This window comes from Lytechinus variegatus, chromosome 10 (assembly GCF_018143015.1).
Source record: "Lytechinus variegatus isolate NC3 chromosome 10, Lvar_3.0, whole genome shotgun sequence".
In the NCBI taxonomy this organism is placed as follows: domain Eukaryota; kingdom Metazoa; phylum Echinodermata; class Echinoidea; order Temnopleuroida; family Toxopneustidae; genus Lytechinus; species Lytechinus variegatus.
This window is the reverse complement of record NC_054749.1, coordinates 23,702,202-23,725,367: the sequence shown is the minus strand read 5'-3', so window position 1 is coordinate 23,725,367 and position 23,166 is coordinate 23,702,202. Positions and strand designations below refer to the sequence as shown.

Genomic DNA, 23,166 nt, shown 5'->3' with positions numbered 1-23,166 from the left:
ATTTTTCATTGATATTTGCCTCAATAAATATAGCCTATTGGCTTCTATATTTAATATTATTGTTTCTTTTATTTACAAGGTTCTGCTACGACTAGGCAAGGCGGACGTGTTTGCGTTAGACAAGGATTACTGCACTCCTTTGCACTTAGCCGCTGTCAAAGGGAGTATGGGAGTTTGCAAGTTACTCGTAAGAAAAACCATCAAAACATACTTTTTGTTGTCGTTAGTGCTATATATATTATTTTCATTTTCGTTACAGTTTCCACATTGTCACTGTATTTATTATTGTTATCATAATTATTATCTGCTCGAAAGCTTGAATGCTAACACAGGGGGAATATTTTATAGTGTAAAACAATGGGGCATGTGATGTTATTGGGGAACCGAATCTACGTAAGATGTAAAGTAATTATTACTAGTTTTATCATTATCATTATTATTACTGTTCCTATTTTTATGGTTTTCATTATTATTATCATTCTCAGTATTATCATTATTATCATTATTATTAATGTTATTATTATTAATATTTACATTATTTCCAAAGTAGTAGTAGTGGTAATAGTAGTAGTAGTATAGTAGTAGTATTAGTAGTAGTAGTAGTTAAATAAAAAGCGTGGACAGTTATGAATAATCATTTAATTCTGTCGTTTATTGGTCGATAAAATCATAATGTTGACATATGAAATATTTTATTACTCCAGCATTCTTATTTTATTCATAGTTTGTATAACCTCGTTCATGGCCCCAGTACTCCACCCCACCGTATATACACTGTCCTTCCCGTGCATGTTAAACATTCTGGCTTTCGTTTTCTGATCGCGGATTTGAATTGTCCTACCTATTTTTTTTTATCTGGCTAAATTAGAGGGGAACAAAATCTTTGATTATCCTTTCAGCTTTTTGTCCTTCAGATCTTAAGAGGATTGAGCGATTTGTTATGACCTATATGCCATAGTATCCGTCTTCTTTTTTACACTGGAGTGAACCCTTTGTTACACGTACGTCACTTTAACCCTGGTATCGTGTACTGATGACGTCACCACGTATTAGAGATCTTTGGGGTCAAGCTTAAATCAAGGAGATATCACCATTCCTTTACTTAATCAGTGAACTACAAATATATACGCTCTGTAAATAACCCTATGATTTAACATATTTAATGACAATTGTGTGAATGGGTAAATAATTTTTTGAGATAGTTAAGACCTCGTGATATTTATTCCTAAATGAGAAAACGGATTTGTGCGCGTACTTGCTTTGTTGCCATAGTGAATACTTTGCCCCCCTTCTGGTGGACAAAAGCTATACAAATACACACTATAAAAACGCTATTCAAAGTTTTAAGCACGTTGTTTTATTCAATCCCATCACATTATCAACAGGTTGTCAACCTTTAAACAATTGTTTATGTATTTGTAATTGTTTAAACTTTTTAACAGCTTTTTCTTTAAAACTTTAAATGATAGTTTTAAGAGTGATTAGCGTAACCAGCATGCTTAAAATTGCAAGCAGCCTTTTTAATGTGTAATAATGTTTCAAGCTGACTTAAGAGCCATTGATTCATGTCAGCGCGGGAGTCAATAAATCTATACAACGCATGCTTAAAAACAAATCAAGTCGATGCACGCGTCGACCATCTAGTGAATTGTAAGATTTCAGTTTGTTTTATATGATATCTATTCTCTTACATGGCTTGACTTCAAATCACCATGCAATAATCATGATAACGCTTTGTTGCGTCATTGGATTGCGTCACTTTAGTTCATCGCATTGACATTTTCTGATCAATCTATACTGTTTCCAATAGGTTGACCATGGGGCCGATATCAGAGCCAAAGATGGTGGTTCCCACACTCCTTTGATGAAGGCGGTGATGAATGGTCATAAGGGGCTCATAGACTTATTCTTGGAGAAGGGTAAGTAATGGGAATGGTGGCACAGAGACTTGCAATCAAACGCTATACAATTTTCAAACAATAGGAAGAGAGTATTTTGGACTTGAGCATAATTTCATGAGCTGTGTTCAAACGTAACTCTTAACCTGAGTGTATTGGCGTAAATCCGTGACGTCAAACTTTTCAAGTAGGGGGGGGTGAAAAAATAGATTACCCCCCCACCATGAACAACAGGCTCACCCCTCGGATTTACGCCAGTGTCTGAATGTATTATTGTATTTGATGTAATATCCATAAACTGGGCTTAACTAACAGAAATAATATTAGCACTGAGCTACCGACATAGCAACAGTAGAATGATTTTGTTTTGATACTTGAAACATGAGCGAAATTTTGAAGAGATATTACACATCGATCCAATAAATTAAGGTCTTTTTCTACATTTTCTGCTGTGAAAATATGGATATGGTTGTAAGGGATGACGGCTAATTTGGATTAGGCCGAGTTTTTCGAATACCCCTCGATAAATCCTTCTTCAATATGAAAAAATAAACTTAATTTTCCCATCTGATTACGTTAAGGGAAGAGCTATTTACCAACCCGTGCATCTTGTTTTATTGTTATTGGCATTTTAAAGATGAAATTATACTCCAATTTTCATGTTCGGAGATAATCTTTTTCAAACAAACCGACTTTAGTCATTTCATCGAGATTTTCCTGTCTTGGACTTCCGCAGCCGTCTTTGTGAAATTTGATGCAATATATAATTAATTACTGATATGACGATATTAAGCTTATACATTTACTGTACACAGCCCGCAATACAGACATTCCCGTATCAAGCTATCTGATGGATGAAGATAATGAGAGCAATACACCTTTACATCTGGCTGTGTTGAAACGAAAAACAGAGGTAAATATGACAATAACTGTATTATGCTTAGTACAAATCTCAATCAAGGAAGGTTGTCAGCAGACTTTTATTGAAAAAAAAGTTGGGAGGGTAGGTGGCTATAAAAGCACTCCCAGCCTCTCGGTTCGCGCGGCCCATGAACATTACCATAACTGTACTTTAAAGGGGAAGTTCACCCTGACAAAAAGTTTATTGTAAAAATAGCAGAAAAAATAATAAAAAATATTGCCGAAGGTTTGAGAAAAATTCATCAAATAATTAAAAAGTTATTAGAATTTCAATTATTTAATTTGTGACGTCATATGCGAGCAGCATTCCTACATAGCGAATGGTAAAAAATCAATGAAATGTCATTTTCTCAGAAAATTGAAAATGGTTTTCACTGTAACTTTTGTATATCAATAGACAAATCATTTCACACCCGATCATGAAAAGAAAACAAAATTAAGTCATCAGGAACCATACAAAATCTGAAATTCATACATTTTATATTACATAACACATGGGGCAGCTGCTCGTTTATGACGTCACAAATCCAAAATTTTGAACTCTAATAACTTTCTTACTCTTTAACGGATTTTCCTCAAACCTTCACCAATATTTTTTACTATTTTTTCTGCTATTTTTACAACAAAGTTTTCTTCAGGGTGAACTTCCCCTTTAAGTTAAGACCAACGAACGTAGAGGGCAGCAACACACAAGATTGTGTGTTGCTGCCCTCTACGTTTGTTGGTTACGACAAATGATTATAATGCTGCACTGTGAACAAGAATTTTTGGAAATCAACATCTGCATAAGATACCAGCCAATACTAGACACACAATTGGAATACTATGCATCTGCACCCCTCTAATCAATCAATTAATTAAGAAATTAATCAGTTACGTTTCAGAAGTTAAGAAAAGGCCTAGCGATATTTGGGAATGAAAGAAAAGTCCCTTCGATAACAAGTATCCACGAAACTACAAACTAACTTTTAAAAGTGTTATGATTCATATGTTTATCAATCTCTATATTTGACAAGGTCATCCAACGTCTATTCGATGAGGGTGTCGACGTGAACGTTAGAAAGAAGAATGGGATGACGCCAATCCACATTGCGGCAATGAACGGAGCTACGACCACGGTTATTCAGCTGATCGAAAACGGAGCCGACATCGACATGAAGGATGCTGAAGGGATGACACCATTGCATAGGTAGAACTACAAACAAAATCCTAATTATTGGAATACATTCATTTGTAGACAAAACAAATAATAGACTACAGTGCCACCCCCACATTAAAAGCGAAATGGGATTCCGAGTTATTTTTTTTCCAACATCGGTGAATGATTTATGTTTTTTCCTATATAAATTTGCATACAACTCATTTTTTTTCTTCAATCTATGCTAAAATTATGGTGGGCAGATTTAATAATGGTGATACATATCTAAAGACAAGTTTCCTTTCAGGAATGAAAAATAGAAGGATAAATATATATCGAGTTGGCCACAGCGTGTGGCAAGCTTCAAGAAATTCGACACACATATTGGTTTCTGAGTCCCCTTTTATATTAAACCCGACATTAACATCAGGTGTCCTGAGGCCCAATACAGAAAGGCTCTCTTAATAACTTAATTTTGGGGGCTTGCGTTTGACACTGTTAGCTATGTTTAAAGCAATTCTTCAGGACAATTCTTTGATATTGGGTTCTCAAAATATCGCCTTTAACAAAAGTTAGTCAAACAACACTTGGCCTATCCGATTTGCTGTATGTTACACTCTCGGTCTACTTGTTTTCTTCTCCATTACGAACATCGACCATCGCTTTCAATTTGTATTGAATTTTCAAAAAAAGATTTGTTTTCCCGGCCCCATGCAGGGCTGCTGTATACAACCGCGTGGAGTCGATGGCTCTACTCATCCACGAGGGCGCCATTATTGATGATATGGATGATAACGGTTTTACCCCATTACTCTGCGCAGCGTGGAAGGGCCACGTACCTGCTGGTGAACTGCTTCTGACTCGGGGAGCAAATGTCCACGGTGAGTAATGATGAAGAGCATTGCAATATGGCAGAGGATTGAGATGATGAGGAGGAGAAGGATTAACAGAAAATTTGTGTCGGACTCAGAGTGATGATGAGGATCATGATGACGGTGATGATGATGATGACGTTGACGATGATGATAATCATGATGATGGTTGACGGTGATGGTTGTACAAAGTACAGATTATGGTGATGCAGATTGTGATGATGATGATAATGATCATGGTGATGGTGGTGGCACTGGTGGAGATGATAATCCTTATACCGGGGATGGAGCAGGATTCACAATACCCAGTAACACTATTGAAGACTGTTATTTCTGAAAGACCGTACAGATTGGGCTACTTAGTTTACGACAGGAGACGGAATCGGAGAACAAAGCGATTCCAGCCAAATACAGTAATCGATTGGCGAATGCTATAATATTACCACAATCCGTGCGTTCTATTTCCATGACATTATCCAAACGAAACAGCGGTGAATCTGAGAACAAGACGAGGCTGTCCCCCGCAACCCTGGCCTCGAATATATTGACCCGGACCCCGCAACATAAAGCTTTAGCGATTGATCATAGATCTGACTTTAAAAATTTATCACACACACTAATCAATGTAATCAATCATATAATCAGCCATATGATCGATTGCAAAGGTTTATGTTACAGGGTCTAAGTGTGCCAATAGCTAAACATTGCAATTGTCTGGGGTGTGGATGCTCTAATTGAGTTTCAACAGTTCGTTCAGCAACCTACCGTCATAAAAATGTCTCCTTACTCAGTATCTGAAAAATATTTTGGGCAACACCTTGCAAGTAAGACCTGGGGCCCGTCTCATAAAGCTGTTCGTAAGTTAAGAGCGACTTTAAGAACGACTGGTGATCCTTTTTTACGCGTTAAATCATCACCAATGAACATACCATTTACCACAAGAAAGGTTCACCAGTCGTTCTTAAGTCGCCCTTGATACGAACAGCTTTATGAAACACCTACCTGGGGAGCGTTTCATGAACATTTTTGTCTGACAAGTTGTCAGATCTGACATCTTTCCTTAATTCTGATTGGCTGAGAGGCACTGTTACTATAGTAACTGTCGGATAAAATGAGACTTGTCGGATAAAACGTCCGACAAGTCCTTTCATGAAACGCTCCCCTGGGCCTACTTTCTGCTCTGAAAGGGGTCTGCAATTCCTTTGCTGTCTTGGGAATCCAACAGTATCACCCTTGAAATGTTTTGATTCTACAGTCTTTGACGTGCATCACAAATCTCCCTTGCATTGGGCCGCTGAGATGGACCACCTGGGTTTCCTCGAGTTCCTTCTCAAACATGGAGGATACGACCTCAGGAATGAAATCGATGAAAACGATCAGACGGCTCTCCACTATGCCGCTGAGTCGGGAAATGTTGACGTAAGTACAAGGAAGGTCTAATTCTATCAGGAGACATGAGGGATATTAACGGTATATTATACAGTTATTTCATCTCCTTAAGCTGAGCTGTTCCTCATTGACAAAATGCAAAACATACGGGCGTTAGTAGACACAAGGACCATGTGTTAAATTCAATGGCAGAAATTAGACTAACCTTAGTTTTCAATTTTTACCAGAGTTTTCTCAGGTAAAAAGTTTTATGCAACAGGCCCAAGGTATTTGTTCATAAAACATGATTCATAAAAGCAAGGTGTATTTACAAAAAAATATCATTTAACATTAATGCTTCCACCTTTACGCGGCTCTTTAAAATACCCAGTTCTATTAACAAAATTCTAATGTTAGGTTTTTTTCAGCGTTCAAATCAAGATGATTTTTTTTATACATATCATATTTGTAGTTCTATGAAATATATGCTAAAGTTAATTATTTCTTTTTTTAATCATGTATCAATTTGCAAACAATCATAATTAACCCTTTCTTCCTTCAATGGTTTCAGATGATAAAACTATTGATAAGGTACGAGGCTGAGGGTGATGTACGCGATGTCCTCTCCAAAACACCAGTGCACATTGCATCTCAGTAAGTCACCCTTTTCAATGTTTATCATCAGTTATCAAGTATATAAAATTACTTTCTAAGAATGTGATCTGCCTTGCTCAACATGGCTTCATAGGATAAGATGTGATGTAGAAAATGAAATAAAAAGAATGCACTTAAAAACATAAAAAAGTAAAAACTATAACAATGAGCTATCATAAATTGAGTCTACCGTTACTCATGAAGCTTTATTTAGACAGCGTAGCCCCGTCAATCATAGAATCGATTTAAAAAGGGGTGCTATACAAAATTTGTTACCTTATTTTTATTTTATCTATTTATTTTTTTTATTATCAATAGGTCTATTTTTTTTTTTATTATTATCAATAGGCCTATTATTTTTTTTATTTATACATTTTTTATCTTTTATTTATTCATTTATTATTTTTATTTATTTATTTATTATCTATTCATTTATTATTATTATTATTATTCATTTATTTATTTATTAATTATTATTATTATTATTATTTTTCTTTTTGGGGGGGGGGGGCTTTTGCCTTGTGCCTTTTTCCCTTTTCTTTTCTTTACTTTCCTGCTCATAAATTATTATATCGTCCTTCTTATTTCTAGAGCGGGATTCGTAAATTGTGTGGAGCAGTTATTGAACCACACCCCAATGCTCTTGAACGAGGATGACTGCGATGGAATGACACCATTGTTAACAAGCTGCTTCTACGGTCGTCATGAAATGGTTCGAAAACTCCTCAAAATGGGTGCCGACATCTCCAATGTGTAAGCATGACTTTCTTTTCAATATTTCGTTTTAAACATCGGGAAATCATTGTCAAGGTACGAACTGAAATATGCTTTAGCGTTTGCTTGGTTTCTTTTTTTTTTTAATAAAGCTAAGCACGACTGCGGAAACATCTTGAAAACATAACTTCTAAGATTTTATTTTATTTTTACTTTTTTTTTTGGGGGGGGGGCATTGAAAAAATATGCTTGGATTTCTAATACTAGTAGCCTACATTGAATCTAAATGCATTTCCTTTGTTTATATAATACAAATTGAAATACTTGAGCTGTTTTGCCACGTCAAATTTCTTTCTGAGTTTAGATATTATACACGATATAATTGTTATCTGAGTCAAACTTGTTGATACTCTACAGAAACGATGAGAATCGGACAGCGCTGATGCTAGCGGCAATGAACGACCACGTAGAAACAATGAGTATCCTCATCGAACACAACTGCGACATCCATGCCATTGATAAAGATAGGGTAAGCACAATTTTACTTCATTGTGAATACAAATACAAAGGCGCAGTCGTTTTTTTTACAGAAAATAATTCATGTCCACATTTTTTTTCAGTACTGCATATGACATATGCAAATATAATCACTGGAAAGGTACGGCTAAACTGTTAATGAGAGCCTATCAGTAAGAATATGTATATATATATATATATACATTAGATTACATATCGAGTAATGACGAAATAAACTAATTTTATATATTTGGCTTTCACCTATTCTCTTCATCAAAAACGTCTATATAGAAGAAGAGATTTGTAAAAATGAAATCAAGTGTAAGCCAAATTTTCTGTCATTTTTTAGCTAAAAAAGAATAAAGAAGATATCATCATTTTCGAGCGGTCAACTTCCTAGCAGAGGACAGGTGGTGCTACGGTGAACCGAATCTAAGTTAGATGTGAAGTAATTACTGTAATTATCATGACTGTAATTGTTGTTGTTGTTATTATTATTAATATCATTATTGTTATTATCATTATCATCAGTCATCATCATCATCATCTAATTATTTTCATCATCATTAATAATTATTTTAACAGAATACTGCTCTTCACGTGTGTTGTGACGCTGGTCATATAGCAGCAGCTAACTTGTTAATCCGAGCTGGAGCTGACCAATCAGTATCGAACAACGAAGGTTTCACCCCTCTTGAGCTAGCCATTGAGAGAGAACAGGGAGAGATTGCTGCGGCTATCATCAAAAGCAAAGAGTGAGTATGTCATTTTGCATCTCCTGACTCTCGCCCTAAAATTGTTTTATTTAAAGCTCGATTTTGTTCTATCGTAGTAAATTCTAAATGTTTACGAATATTAATATACTATTAGCGAGAACTAAGTTTCGATACTTTACCGTGTTGAAGAAGAAGCCCAGAAATCCATTTTGTTTTACCACTCTTATTGAAATGCTCCACAGGGAGTGGAGAAAGTGCATACGTTGTTTGCGGGCGTGCAAGGATCTGATGACCGGGATAATACATCTGTAAAGCGCTTAGAGACGTCTTTCCGATGTAGTAAGACCAAAGTAAAAGCGGAATTTTTTTATCGTTATTTTTATTATCTTCAGGACTTCAGAAAGGACATTCTAGTGTATGTTTGTTTATGTTTCTGCTTTTCAAGAATTATGAAAACAATCAGTTACAAATATCGATTGGCATTGCATTGCAATGCAACCATAATAAATATTAGTCCTTTGAATTGATATTGACATCTTTGGTGAGTAGTTGGATATTGATGAAGCTTTTTAAGTGAAATGAACATAATCCCTCATCCATTTCATTGACCAGCTGGAGGATTGCGATGCAGAGTCGGGACGAAATGATGACCTCGCCCATGAAGGCCCTGATCGAAAAGCTCCCCGACGTCGCGCTCCTCGTCATGGACCGATGCGTCCATAAGACATACAAGAATACACAGAATTCATCGTATTGTGTAAGTGTGTGTATTCATCAATTGCAATTAGAACTTTGCGACAGTGAATGATAGCAGAGGGGTTTCAATCATCATAAAGAGGCAAATCTAGTGTATTACTTATCCGCGTTAGCTCAAGTTTAAATTCACGAGTTTACGTATGCATTATTATGAATCACAAGCTAACTGGCATGATGCACATTAGGTTGTGCATCTCTATATATTTACACTATAATGTAACGATAATAAAGTTATAGCTTAGCACTCTTCGGAAAGCGAACCATGCTCCCGAATTATGGTTCTGACATCTGAGGCTCAGTGGCAGAGCGTCCGCCTCATGAACTAGAGGTCGTGGGTTCGATCTCCCTCCGAGTATTTAATAAGTACCAGGTATAGGGGCTTAGTGGTAGAGCGCCCTCCATGTGAATATGATGTCGTAGGTTCAATCCTCGACCGAGTCAAACCACAGACTTTAAAACTTTGAAATTATGCCTTCTTGCTAGGCACTCAACATTTAGATTGAAGAAGGATGATAACGCTATGTTATGAACGGTCCGCTGGTAGGACAGTAAAATAACTGCAGTATAACATAAATAAAACATATTAAATAGATATAAAAATATAAACATAAACATTGAATATTTACCCCGGGTAAATAAATCGTTAGTATTACATGCAATTTATAATTCTTTGTGCGTAGGTGAAGTATGAATATCAGTACGTTGATCCAGGGCCAGACGACGAGTCAACGAAAGTAAACGAGTATCGATACTTTGCTATTAGGGTGAGTGAGCAAATAGAATTCATATTATGCCATCTTTTTATTTAAACTGATTTGACCAAGAAATTGAATTTTTTTCTACAAAAAACTTAATTTTTGTAATAAAGCAGATGTATGTCAATATTTTGAAAATGAAAAATTGCAATACATGTACTCTGCTTTTTCTTTCTTAGACAATATTCAGGCAGAAAATTAATTTGTGGGGATTATATTTTCAATACAAAAAGGAATGTGATTTTCGTATTAATTCATGATTTTCAACTTGACTTTTTTCTTTTACTATGTACGCCACAGACTTGAACCGAGAGGAAACCATATACGATCTGCATCCGTTCTTCCGACTCTTTAATTTAACGAGTATTTTGCATAATTTTGTTTTATAGACGATGTGCCAGTTTGGACGAGAGAAGCTACTTGCCCATGAGCTATCGCAAAGTATCCTCAAGAGAAAATGGTAAATATCGACATCTCAGACTCCATGCAGAACAAAATACTCCCAATCAAACAAGCTGACATAAATAAGTTTTAAAAAATCTGCAATACCCGTTATTACTGTCATTTTATTCTTAAACCATGTTTGAAACAAATACGCTCGTGTATGATTAATTATGAAACAATTGTAAACGAATCGATGTTTAGTCATATAAACCCTCTCTCGTATAAATAGCGAATGAGATGTGTTTTAAAAGAACTGACGTGCAGATGATGGGGAGGGGACTAGGGTGTCCTACCCCACATTTTTGGTACCCAAAAATAAAAGGAGAAAGGGGATAAAAAGGGAAAGAAAATAGTAGAAATTGTTTTATTATATGACTATTACGTTCAAATCTATCGCAAAAAATGCACTAAAAAAGGTCAAAATTTTTCCCCGTGCGCCAATGTCTGGCCACCTCAAAATTTTTGGCTAATTACACTGCTGTTTTAAAACATTTTTTGTGATTATAAGTTTTGACTTAGGGGTATTTAAGAAGATTCAGTATGTGGGTGTGTGAGGATGCGAGGGCGTGTGTTTTAATCATAGTATTGAAAGAATAACAGTGATATTCGTTTAATTATTTCTTACTTTGAAAAGAGTGGATTATGTGACATCGAACTTGTTTCTTAGATAAAAAAAAGAAAGGAAAAAATACTAAAATGGTGTGAATTGATGAGGAAAACGTGTCTTTCGTACAAATAAATTATAAATAAAACAGTAATTTGGGTTGGGATTTTTATCGGTGTACCTTGGTTGAGATTGTCATTGGTGCTTGTGCTTGTATTCTTTGGTGATGCAAAATATTTGGTTGTCTGCTTCCTTTGACCACAGGAATCGATTTGGGCGATTATTCTACTACATGGACCTTCTCTTCTATATCATGTTCTTGGTATCGATGACCCTCTACACCGGTCTATATCCATCTTGGGCTGATCAATACCGTATACACCCTCCTTCTGATCCCACTGTACCCCCAACTAACCCATCGTCAACCACGCCAGGGCCGGTGGATTCATCATCAGTAGGGACGTCGGAGTCTTACCCTGCCTGCCCCTACTTTAATCTCACGGAACATCCGTTTCTCGCCAATTACTTTTACTACTACGCACCCGTAAGTTTACAGGATCAAATCCTGTTTAGTGATTGGTTCAAATAGCATCACGTGACCAAATATATTCGTAATATGATGTTGAAACAAATCGCACAAGGAGGATATTTGCTGTACTATATGACGTCAATGATGGAATGGTGCACTGTTCCATTATTGACGTAACAGATCATGCGATATATCATCCCTCAGTAAAAATTATTAATTGCCAGTCCAAACTCGGACGAATAATCCCCTCTGTACTTTCTTGTACCCTGATATATATTTCTATATTATACTATCAAGTTAATGCAAAAAACAGGAGCGGCTAATTGATTGTTTAATATTTAATGCTACGCACCCACTACCTAATGACTAGGATCAATTGGCTGATATAATCAGGGTCAATCTATCATTATATCGATAGAAAATCTATTTTGATCAAAATCTCGCAAACGTCCGAATCGATCATACAAACCTAAAAAACTTTAATCAACGGCGACATTGACATCCCAACTGGAAACTTATTTGTTCCTCTCTAGTTAACGATAAGTTAATAATATGTCATGTTCACAAGAGGCTATAATTCTGTCTGTATTCTAATTCTGTGGTGTATGTGTACTTTGTACTTTATTGAATGACCATGATCCCCGAGAGGTGTAAACGTCCCCACTACTATTATTTTTCAAGCCCCTCCACCCTGGAAAGCAATATTCTGAGTGTTAACGGAAGCGCCCTGATAAAACAGAAATGAAACGGAAATGAGTTAACAAACAGTAGTTAAGATAATATTTTTGGCAATTGAAACAAAACAACATCCCAATCTTTTTAAAAATAAAGTTGAAGTTCATCAAATTTCATTATATTTATGGAATAGCTATCAATATAAAAAAACTTTTATCGTTATCATTCCAGACGGATTCGTTCTACTTCGTCAACAAAACACCAGCAATCATATCCTACATTGTATTGACTTACTGTGTAACCGTTGTCCTAGGGGAACTCGGTGAAATCTACGTCGTGGTAGGTCTTTTGGCTTTCAAGCTTAGCAACCATTTTTCTTCAATGTACAATTGAACGTAAATACCGAGCTTGCGATTAATAGCTAACCGTTGTGTTACGGGACCTTGGGCCCCGTATAACGTAATGATTAGCGATGGATTGCAAATATGAAAGAACAGTTTTGATTGGTTCCTTGTCAGAAGTTTGAACAAATACGTATGTAACAATGATCTTCATTGGCGAAACCATTATTTTAGAGACTTGGGAATGATCTCTCCGATGTCATCTGACCAGATTTTCGTTGGAGACGAGGCGTAGCTGAAAACCTTATTTTTTCTTTCATCTGGAGGGGTATTTAGAAGGATTTTCTATTTCCCTTTAAATTGTAATATCTGTGTCAAAAGTGAATGAGAAGGGGAATTTGACTTCAAGTTGAAAGACTTTATTGATACTGTATATGATGTAGGCGCGTTAAAAATCTATTATTTACTTTCAAAATATTAGAATTTAACCTTCCAATAATGGCTATTATATTGTATTGTATGCATTTTTATTAATGCTATGCTTAATATTAATGCGTTTTTCTTACTTGAACTTCACTTGTTATAGATAGACATGTCTGATCAATGATACGCACTTCAATCGTAGACTTCATGACACAATGATTTCATCTAATAAGTAGAATTAGATTCGGGAAATTCCTGATTTCTTTCTTTCCTGTATTTAATCATTCGAAAGTAATCATAGCTTTCATACATGCCAGTCTTTTTTATTCAGTTTTATTTATGTTGAATTGAATGTTGTATGGTCTTATTTATCATGAAAAGCGACTGAAGTACTTTTCGGATTTCACGAACGCGATAGACTGGGTAAACCTTGGTACTGCTACGATCTTCGTGTACCCACCCGGAAAGCTTCTCTGCTCCTATAACTGGATTTCTGGAGTCATTGCCATTTTCTTCTCTTGGATCAAATTCATATTGTACTTCAAAGGGTAAGATTAGCAGGACTGGGGGTTTCATGAAGCTCTTTGTAGGCTACGAATGATTTTACGGGCGACTGGTGATCCTTTCTTGTGTTAAGTGATATATCTCTGTGTAGCTGCATTAGCACCTAAGAAAATGTTCCAGTTGTATGTAAAATTATGCGTAATTTTACGAACAGCTTTATGAAACATCCACCGGGACTCTTTAATACACTCGAGTACTCTTGAACACACTTAAGGCATTATTGCTTTGATGTGGACTTCCAGTTTGATGACCTTTGGTATCATGATATTATAGACTATTTGGCATGCCATTGGTCAATTCCGGGGTCTTGGGTTTCATTTAAAATTTAAGATAATGATTGAATGTGATCTGAATGATACAATACAAATTACACCACCATCAAGAATGCGTATTGATAGTTCTACCGTAACGTAAATTTGGACAATTTCTTCAATTTCAGAGCATCAAATTTTGTAATCTACCGCATGTCAACACTTCTCGCTGAGTTTATCACTAACATTTAAGCTTTAGGTACATACACATGGAATACTAAAAAAAAAATTGAATAGTTTTGGGGAAAATTAACCTCTTGTCTGTTATTAGATATATGTGAACTTTTGTTTATTTCATAGGTTTAAAACTACTGGGCTGTATGTACTTATGTTCATGGAAACTCTATCGTCATTGCTGAAGGTATGTAAAAACACATACATATTACAAACAGAAGTGCTTACTATACCTTAACCAGCCAACGACATGTTAATATACTCTTTTTGTATTTCAAGGAACTTTTTTTAAATATCCATGAAATATCACGTGTGACATTAAATTGTGTATATTTTTTTTCAATGGTTATCACAAGTTGGTCAAAAGAAAATGATAACTTGACAAGACACGAAATATCATCAGGACGATTTCATGGGTGGAGCTAATGTATTAAAGATATTTTCACTCATATGAATATATACGATTTATATGAAATAATGCCGAGCTTTACTTGAGAACTGCTTCTGAGCTTAATAAGTAGATAGTAACGGTTTATATGACAAGCTTGTGGTAGTTGGTGGTGATTTATATCTAATAATGCCGATCTCGTGTCGTTGATAAACGATTCATTTGAGGTGGCACCAAACTCGTGTAAGATGGTGACAATTTGAGTAACTTTGTCCCGGGAGTTTGAATATGGTGACGAACTTATGTGAGAATGTGATAAGCTTTTGGAATTTGGTGATTTAGTTCTGTGAGATAGTGCCGATGTAAGATATAATGATTTAGGTCACGTGATGCCATCCCAATGCAGACGACGATATGACGAGACTAGTGAAATTGTAAAAGACCGCATGCATATTTTAGGTAAAAATGACGTCGAAGAAATTCTTCTTACGGTTTGTAAGATGGTAATGGTTTATGTTGAGCAGAATTCAGATGGTGATAATATATGTAAAAATTTACCTAGGTAGATGCCGAGTTTTTTGTAAAATCGTGACGAAATAATATGAGATAGTGTTGAACATCTTTTAAAATGGTGACGGATTATGTGAGATGTTGCAGAGCTTCTAGAAAAAGGTGACATACACATCACTTTCTGAAAAATAAGTTCGTAACCATTTTATAAATGATCGGCACTTTCTCACATAGTTCGTCACCACTTAACAGACGTTTGCACTATATTAGATAAATTCGTCAGCCTTTTACAGAAGTTCCACAATAATGATGATGACAAACTTCTTTGGGTCTGTGAGTTTGTGACGAACGTAAGTTAGTTGTCGCAAAATTTCTTTAAAATGATTGCAAATTATGTGACATGATGCCAAACTTCCTGAGATTGGTGACAAATTATTTGAGTGTGTCAATTATTATTCCATTGTGACGGATTTATTTCGAATAGTGCCGATATTCTGCAAGATGATGACGAACATGTGCAAAATTGTGCTTCTGGAGGTTGTAAACACTGAAATTTGAGATAGTGCCGAGCACCTATAAAATGGTGACGACCTTATGTGAGTCGGTGATGAAAATATTTGATATAGTACCGAGCTTCTGTAGGATGGGGACGAACTTTTTCAGATGGTGCCAAATCTCTCAAGGATTATAATGAACGCCATCCGGAGGATGGTGAAATAATTACATGGTGACGAGCTTCTGTATATTAGTGACGATTTTTTTTTTCAGATGGTGCTAAGCTTCTGTAAAATGGCTTGGACCTTACATTAGGTAGTGCCGAATCTCTTTAAAATGGTGACGTAATTATGACCGATATTGTTGAGCTTCTGTAAAAGGATGATGAATGTATCTAAGATAGTGCAAACGTCTGTTAGATGGTGACTCCGAGCTTTTAAAATATGATTATGAGATAATGTCAGATGGTGCCGAGCTTCTGAAAGATGGTGACGAGATAATTGGAGATGATGCCGGGATTCTTTAAGACGATAAGATAACGTAAGATGGTGTTGAGAATCTGTAAGATGGTGACGAGATAATGTCAGATAACACCAAGCTTCTGTAAGATGATAACGAGGTGATCTGAGATGGTGCCGAGTTTTTTAAGATGATGACGAGATAATATCAGATGGTGCCGAACTTCTAAAAGATGGTGACGAGATAATGCGAGATGGTGCTGAATTTCTGTAAGATGGTGACGAGATGATGTGAGATGGTGCCGAGCTCTGTAATATGGTGACGAGATAATATGAGATGGTGCCGAGCTTCTGTAAGATGATAACGAGATAATGTCAGATGATTCCAAGCTTCTATAAGATAATGACGAGGTGATCTGAGATGGTGCCAAGTTTTTCAAGATGATGACGAGATAACATCAGATGGTACTGAGCTTCTGTGAGATGATGACGAGATAATGGGAGATAATGCCTGGATTCTGTAAGATGGTGACGAGACAATATGAGATATGGTGCCGGGATTCTGTAAGATGGTGACGAGACAATATGAGATATGGTGCCGGGATTCTGTAAGATGGTGACGAGATAATGGAAGATGGCGCCAGGATTCTTTAAGACGGTGACGAGATAATGTAAGATGGTGACGAACTTCTGTAAGATGGTGAGATAATATGAGATGATGCCGAGCTTCTGTAAGATGGTGAGATAATGTGAGATGGTGCCGAGCTTCTGTAAGATGAAGACGAGATGATCTGAGATAGTGCCGAGCTTTTTTAAGATGATGAGATAATATCAGATGGTGCCGAGCTTTTGTCAGATGGTGACGAGATAATGGAAGATGGTGCCTGGATTTTGTAAGATGGTGACGAGATGTCAGATGGTGCCGAGATAATGTCAGATGGTGCCGAACTTCTGCAAGATGGTGACGAGATAATGGGAGATAGTGCCAGGATTCTTTAAGACGGTAACGAGATAATGTAAGATGGTGCCGAACTTCTCTAAGATAGTAACAAGATGTGAGATGGTGCCAAGCTTCTGTAAGCTTCTGTAAAGATGATGACGAGATAGTGTCAGATGGTGCCGAGCTTCTGTAAGATGATGACGAGATGATCTGAGATGATGCCGAGCTTTTTTAAGATGGTGACGAGATAATGCCAGATGGTTGCCGATCTTCTTTAAGATGGTGAAGAAATGAGAAATAATATGAGATGGTGCCGAGCTTCTGTAATGTGGTGACGAGATAATGTAAGATGGTGCCGAGCTTCTGTAAGATGGTGACGAGATAATGTGACATGGTGCCGAGCTTCTGTAAGATGGTGACGAGATAATTCAGACGATGCCGAGTGTTTGTAAGATAGTGATGTGATAGTTGGAGCTGGTGCCGGGAGTTTAAAGATGGTGACGAGATAATGCCAGATTGTTGCCGATCTTCTTTAAGATGGTGAAGAAATAAGAAATAAAATGAGATGGTGCCGAGCTTCTGTAAGATGGTGACGAGATAATGTTAGTTGGTGCCGAGCTTCTGCACAATGATCACGAGATGATGTGAGATGGTGACGAGCCTTTTTAAGATGATGACGAGATAATATCAGATGGTGCCGAGCTTCTGTAAGATGGTGAAGAGATAATGGGAGATGGTGCCGGGATTCTTTAAGATGTTGACGAGATGAAGTGAGATGGTGCCGAACTTCCGTAAGATGGTGACGAGATAATGTGAGTTGGTGCCGTGATTCTGTAAGATGGTGACGAAATGAAGTGAGATGGTGCCGAGCTTTTGTAAGATGGTGACGAGATAATTCAGATGCTGCCGAGCCTGTGGAATATGGTAACGAGATGATATAAGATGGTGCCAAACTTCCGTAAGATGGTGACGAGATAATGATAGTTGGTGCCGTGCTTCTGTAAGATGGTGACGAGATGATGTGAGATGGTTGCCGAGCTTCTTTAAGATGGTGAAGAAATAATATGAGATGGTGCCGAGCTTCTGGAGTATGGTGACGAGATAGTATAAGATGGTGCCGAGCTTCTGTAAGATGATGACGAGATAGTGTCAGATGGTGCCAAGTTTGTGTAAGATGATGACGAGATGATGTCGAGATGATGTCAGATGGTTGCCGAGCTTCTGTAAGATGGTGAAGAAATAATATGAGATGGTGTCGAGCTTCTGTAAGATGGTGACGATATAATTCAGATGGTGCCGAGATAATGGGAGATGGTGCGGAGAGTTTAAGACAGTGACGAGATAATTTCAGATGGTGCCGAGCTTGTGTAGAATGGTGAGGAACTTAGATGAGATGACTCCGACCTTTTGTAAGATAATGGCGAGAAAATTTTAAATGGTACTGAGCTTCTGTAAGATGACGACGATACTATGTGAAATGGTGCCGATCTCGTGCGATATCACTTTCGATCACATTTCAATAAGCGGCAGTTTCCATCATTTAAACGGGAGCTCCGGGAAGAGTAAACATAAAACAAATCACATTTATCTCATTTTCATTATCCTAGGCTGTACCTTTCAGCCTCTTTTTATGCAGTTCACCATATTTTGTTTTTAACAGGCCATGTCCGTGTACATCATGTTTGTGGTATCTTTCTCTGTCACCTTCGAAATCTGCCTCAGGAAAATAGTGAGTAGACTTTCATTGTTGTGTTATATACCTTCTAAACGTGTAATTGACAACTAAGGGAGCAAATCACAATGCGAGCAAACATATTCACTTGTATTTTCATGACAAGATTACCAAGAATTTAATTCAGCCAATATAGGAATGAAATATGCAATGACTATATAAGATTTATATGGATACATTTTTAAATTGATTATGCGTCTGTTGGGCTAGAACAATTAGAAATTAACATTTATGAACATAATAGGCATTATCAATGTTAAAGTATGTGTATGCACGTGTGTATTGTCGTAAGTTCATGATTGATATCAATCGATTATTATAAAAATAGATTTATCAATGTGACACAGAAAAGGAAACCGAATTTAGGCATACCCAGTGTCACAGGTAGATGGTATGAGAATAACCACCGCTTTCATATTTTGACGAAAAAATCATCCCCTTCTACAATCATACGTCTTAATGGTTTTCAAAGAGAAGTTTTATTTAAAAGAGAAAATGTTAAATAGTTAATAAGTAAACAAATTGCACCATTTCATTAAAGCAGTCTCAATCCATCTGTGAGTATTCAGCAGAATTTCAATTTCGATCGTGATTACAGTAGATCTGTCCCTATGCGATTTCAATATCTTACTTTCTTTAACTATTTGTAGTACCGATTTTCCGACAATACATATTCATTCCTGAGCGTGATCACGATGATGCTGGGCGAGTTTAACAAGGACGATATTTTCAACGAAGATGTTTCTCTCAAACCTTACGGTGTCACAGTCTACATCCTCTTCCTCGCTTTCCTATTCCTCATGCCTATGGTTCTCAATAATCTCACGGTAAGTAGCATCCGGATATAGAAGAAAGGATGATATTAGTCCAAAAAAGTACCAATAAAAGGGATTGAAACAGTAACCGAGATTGGATTCTTATTGATCTATATTAAGGTTTTGTCTTATAAATAGTTTTATATTCTGCTATCGTTATATTCATTTATTCTTATCTATTCCACTATTAGTTAATTGTATATCTAACAGATGTTTATTGATTTATTTTTGTTGTTTATTACATATCATTTCATTTTTCTACTAATGTATCTTTTCACTTATTTTTGTTCTGTTTTCAATTTATGTTCACTTTTTAAATTATTCTTTTTTATTCATTCATCGATCGATCGATCGATCGATCCATCCATCCATCCATCCATCCATCCATCCATCCATCCATTCATTCATTCATTCATTCATTCATTCATTCATTCATTCACTTTTGTCACTTTCCCACCGTTTCACTAATCTGAGAGGTTTGTTTGCAGTTGGTTTGACTCAGTTTTACTCATGGGTTATCTATTACTTTATTCTGTAACTTATGTTGGTTGGCGATACTAACCAATGAATAAAGTTACAAGTAACATTGTACTGTACAAGTAGAAATGAAATGATTGGGATGATAATAACAACATGTTAGAGGTTTTAAATTCGACAAGGCGCTGAAATGCCCTTACGCTATTTGCTGGTTAGAATACCCTTTCTTTTATCTCGGGATTACAAATCAACGAGAACCGTCCTCAACAGTGGATGTTAAATATCAAAAGGTTATAGCAAGATGGATATTATAGATATCATCATCAGAGCCATGCAGGATAACGTATGTAAACCCCCTTTTAACACTTTTCTGTCTAATACAGTAAGAAAGTAGGCTTATTAACTTTTTTTTCTGAGTCGCATTTCATATCAATAGTTAAAACTAAAAACTAAAAAAGAATACATTTTATTTTTAATTATATCGGTAAAGATTGGTATTGCAGTTGGAGATATTGATGAGATTCAGAAGAAGGCATTTATCAAGAGGAATTCAATTCAGGTAAAGTTAAATGTTTTGATTTATTTGTGCAATTGTCTTTGTGTTGGGGAGAGGCATTTGTTTTTGCACCGTTTTAGACAGTTATAAAATATATAGACAGTCTATAAAATATATTTTGTTGTTGGTTCAACATACCTACTTTTGCGATCGGCAATCTGCAATACCTTACAATGATCGACCATGAAAAACAAAAAGTATATAAGCAAATAATTATTAAGACGAAATTCTAAAAGCCAAATTTAACAAAATGCAATCGGAGGTGTGGTTTATATCTATTTCAATTGATAAAAGACGCACTGAAACCGGCTCGATTGCTTTGCTCCTTTGCTTAGAAAATATGTAATCGTGAGCATTTGACGTAATCTTGCTCCTAGAAGGCAGTTTTTTTAGTAGAACCACGGTTAACATGATTATAGTTTGTACCGGGCTGGTTTCTGTGTCGAAGATTTTTGCAATATGTCAAATTTAAAGCATTAACCATTTAAAAAGGTTGGAGTGTGTTCACCGAAAAGTTAGATATATTTATTAGATTATTTGCTCATATATCCATTGTTCCATTGAAGCTTTTTGTTAGTATTCATATATATTAATTCACTTCTAAAAATCATTATATGACAAGATAGTTTGTGTAACCTCGAATCATAAGTACGTTACTCGAGATTTTACCATCAGATCTACACCATATTTTTACAAAATGGGACTTCTTGACATCCAATAAATAACGAATGCAATACTCATTCAAAATATGACTTGATCCAATGTTTACATTGTTTTTTCACTTGAATTGTATTCTTTTAGGCTGACTATGTATATCATCTTGAAGGAAAGTTTCCTCTCTGGCTTCAGAGATTGCTCTATCAACCTGAGTTCATGATCAAAGTCACAAAGAACAAAGTGCGGTTCCTACAATGGGTAAGCCAGGGTAATTCAGACGTTGATATTGAAGATGGTAAAGGTGATGGTGATAATGGCAGTGGTGATGGGAATGATGATGGTGGTGGTGGTTATGTCAGCGGTGATATTGTTGAGCATGAGGTTTGTGGTTGTGCCAGCGGTGATGTTGATGATGATGGTTTTGGCGTTATCATCGGGGATGTTCTTGATAATAATGGTGGTGGTGGTGTTCTTGACAGTGATGCTGATGATGATGATAGTGGTGGTGGTAGTGTTGGTGGTGTTGGTAATTTTGATGGTTGTGGTGGTGTCGGGAGCGATGTTGATGATGGTGATAGTTGTATCGGCGGTGATGCTAACGATTAAAGTCGCGATGGTGATGTTGGCAGTGATAATAAAGTTGGTGGCGTGGGCAATGATGTTGTTGAATATGTTGAGAGTGGTGGTGAAGGTGTTGGCAATGGTATTGCTCTTGTTGTTGATGATGTGGTGGTGTCGACGGTGATGTTTATGAGGATAACAATAAAGCTGCTTTGATGGTGATGGTGATGGTGGTGATGGAGATGATGATGATGATGATGATGATGATAATAGTGATGAAGCTGATAGTTATGATGACGCTGTTAATTATGATAATGATGAAGATGGTGTTAATGGGTAATAAAAATAATGATAACAATGCGCCTCGGAATAGATTGCTTCTAGATAGATGGCACTATACAAATGCCTCTTATTACTATCCTTAATGGTCATAATGGTGATTATGTTGGTGGTGATGAAAGGAAAATAACAATTAGTATTGGTGATGTGAATGAGGATAATGTGTTGATTATGACAATCCCTCGTGACTTTGAAAATGGAATTGATGATAATGATAAGTAACGAATTATGTTCTGTCAATGAATGCTTTGGAAAGCCAACAATGGAAATTGCGCTCAGTACATTCTAGAATTCCGTCGCTTATTTTTGTTAGAACATTCTTGGCAATAATAAATATCGACTTGTTATCCATGTGATTACTAGTCTTTCAATCATATGTTCCTCGTATCTTTCAATTTCAAATAAAGCCGCTTTGATTGTATAAACTTACTTCAGATATTTTTATGCAAATATGCAATGCCAAGATCATGTCACCACCATTGGTTACGGGATAGCACGTACAGACGGATACTTCCGAAACCAGTCTAAAAAGTTAACCACTCAACTTGTGACTCTTTCAAATTTGTCAACCACGCAGTTCTTTCCTAAAGAAGATGCCGCATTTGTTGAAACGGATGAGAAGTCAGCGCCCCGAAATGCAGAACATGTCTTAGACGAACTTCGAAAGCATAAAGCAATGTAAGTATTCCATCACTTCCGTGACCACTGGTTATAGTTAAACCACAACTTTAGAGATCAAATATTAAATACAACTTTAGAATACAGACATATATGCAGATATGTATAACGAAATGGTTTGGTAACCTTTAAAGCTGTGATTTATACCAGAGGCCTAAGCGCACTGATATGTTATGTTTCTTTAAAT

The 23,166-nt window shown here is 36.3% G+C and overlaps 1 protein-coding gene across 1 annotated transcript in view; it reads left to right on the top strand.

The window, feature by feature from the left end:
* The window catches only part of LOC121422289 (transient receptor potential cation channel subfamily A member 1-like), a 32,632-nt gene that overhangs the window by 6,649 nt on the left and 2,817 nt on the right, over positions 1 to 23,166 (top strand). Inside the window, exons 5-26 of the mRNA XM_041617226.1 lie at positions 80 to 187; positions 1,811 to 1,919; positions 2,714 to 2,811; positions 3,836 to 4,008; positions 4,675 to 4,838; positions 6,085 to 6,248; positions 6,769 to 6,851; positions 7,443 to 7,604; positions 7,983 to 8,094; positions 8,667 to 8,836; positions 9,410 to 9,554; positions 10,234 to 10,317; positions 10,698 to 10,768; positions 11,621 to 11,900; positions 12,792 to 12,899; positions 13,706 to 13,872; positions 14,500 to 14,560; positions 18,825 to 18,893; positions 19,547 to 19,723; positions 20,679 to 20,747; positions 21,546 to 21,659; positions 22,879 to 22,979. Of these exons, the coding sequence (XP_041473160.1) occupies positions 80 to 187; positions 1,811 to 1,919; positions 2,714 to 2,811; positions 3,836 to 4,008; positions 4,675 to 4,838; positions 6,085 to 6,248; positions 6,769 to 6,851; positions 7,443 to 7,604; positions 7,983 to 8,094; positions 8,667 to 8,836; positions 9,410 to 9,554; positions 10,234 to 10,317; positions 10,698 to 10,768; positions 11,621 to 11,900; positions 12,792 to 12,899; positions 13,706 to 13,872; positions 14,500 to 14,560; positions 18,825 to 18,893; positions 19,547 to 19,723; positions 20,679 to 20,747; positions 21,546 to 21,659; positions 22,879 to 22,979 (2,789 nt within the window). The remainder of the gene's footprint in view (positions 1 to 79; positions 188 to 1,810; positions 1,920 to 2,713; positions 2,812 to 3,835; positions 4,009 to 4,674; positions 4,839 to 6,084; positions 6,249 to 6,768; positions 6,852 to 7,442; positions 7,605 to 7,982; positions 8,095 to 8,666; positions 8,837 to 9,409; positions 9,555 to 10,233; positions 10,318 to 10,697; positions 10,769 to 11,620; positions 11,901 to 12,791; positions 12,900 to 13,705; positions 13,873 to 14,499; positions 14,561 to 18,824; positions 18,894 to 19,546; positions 19,724 to 20,678; positions 20,748 to 21,545; positions 21,660 to 22,878; positions 22,980 to 23,166) is intronic.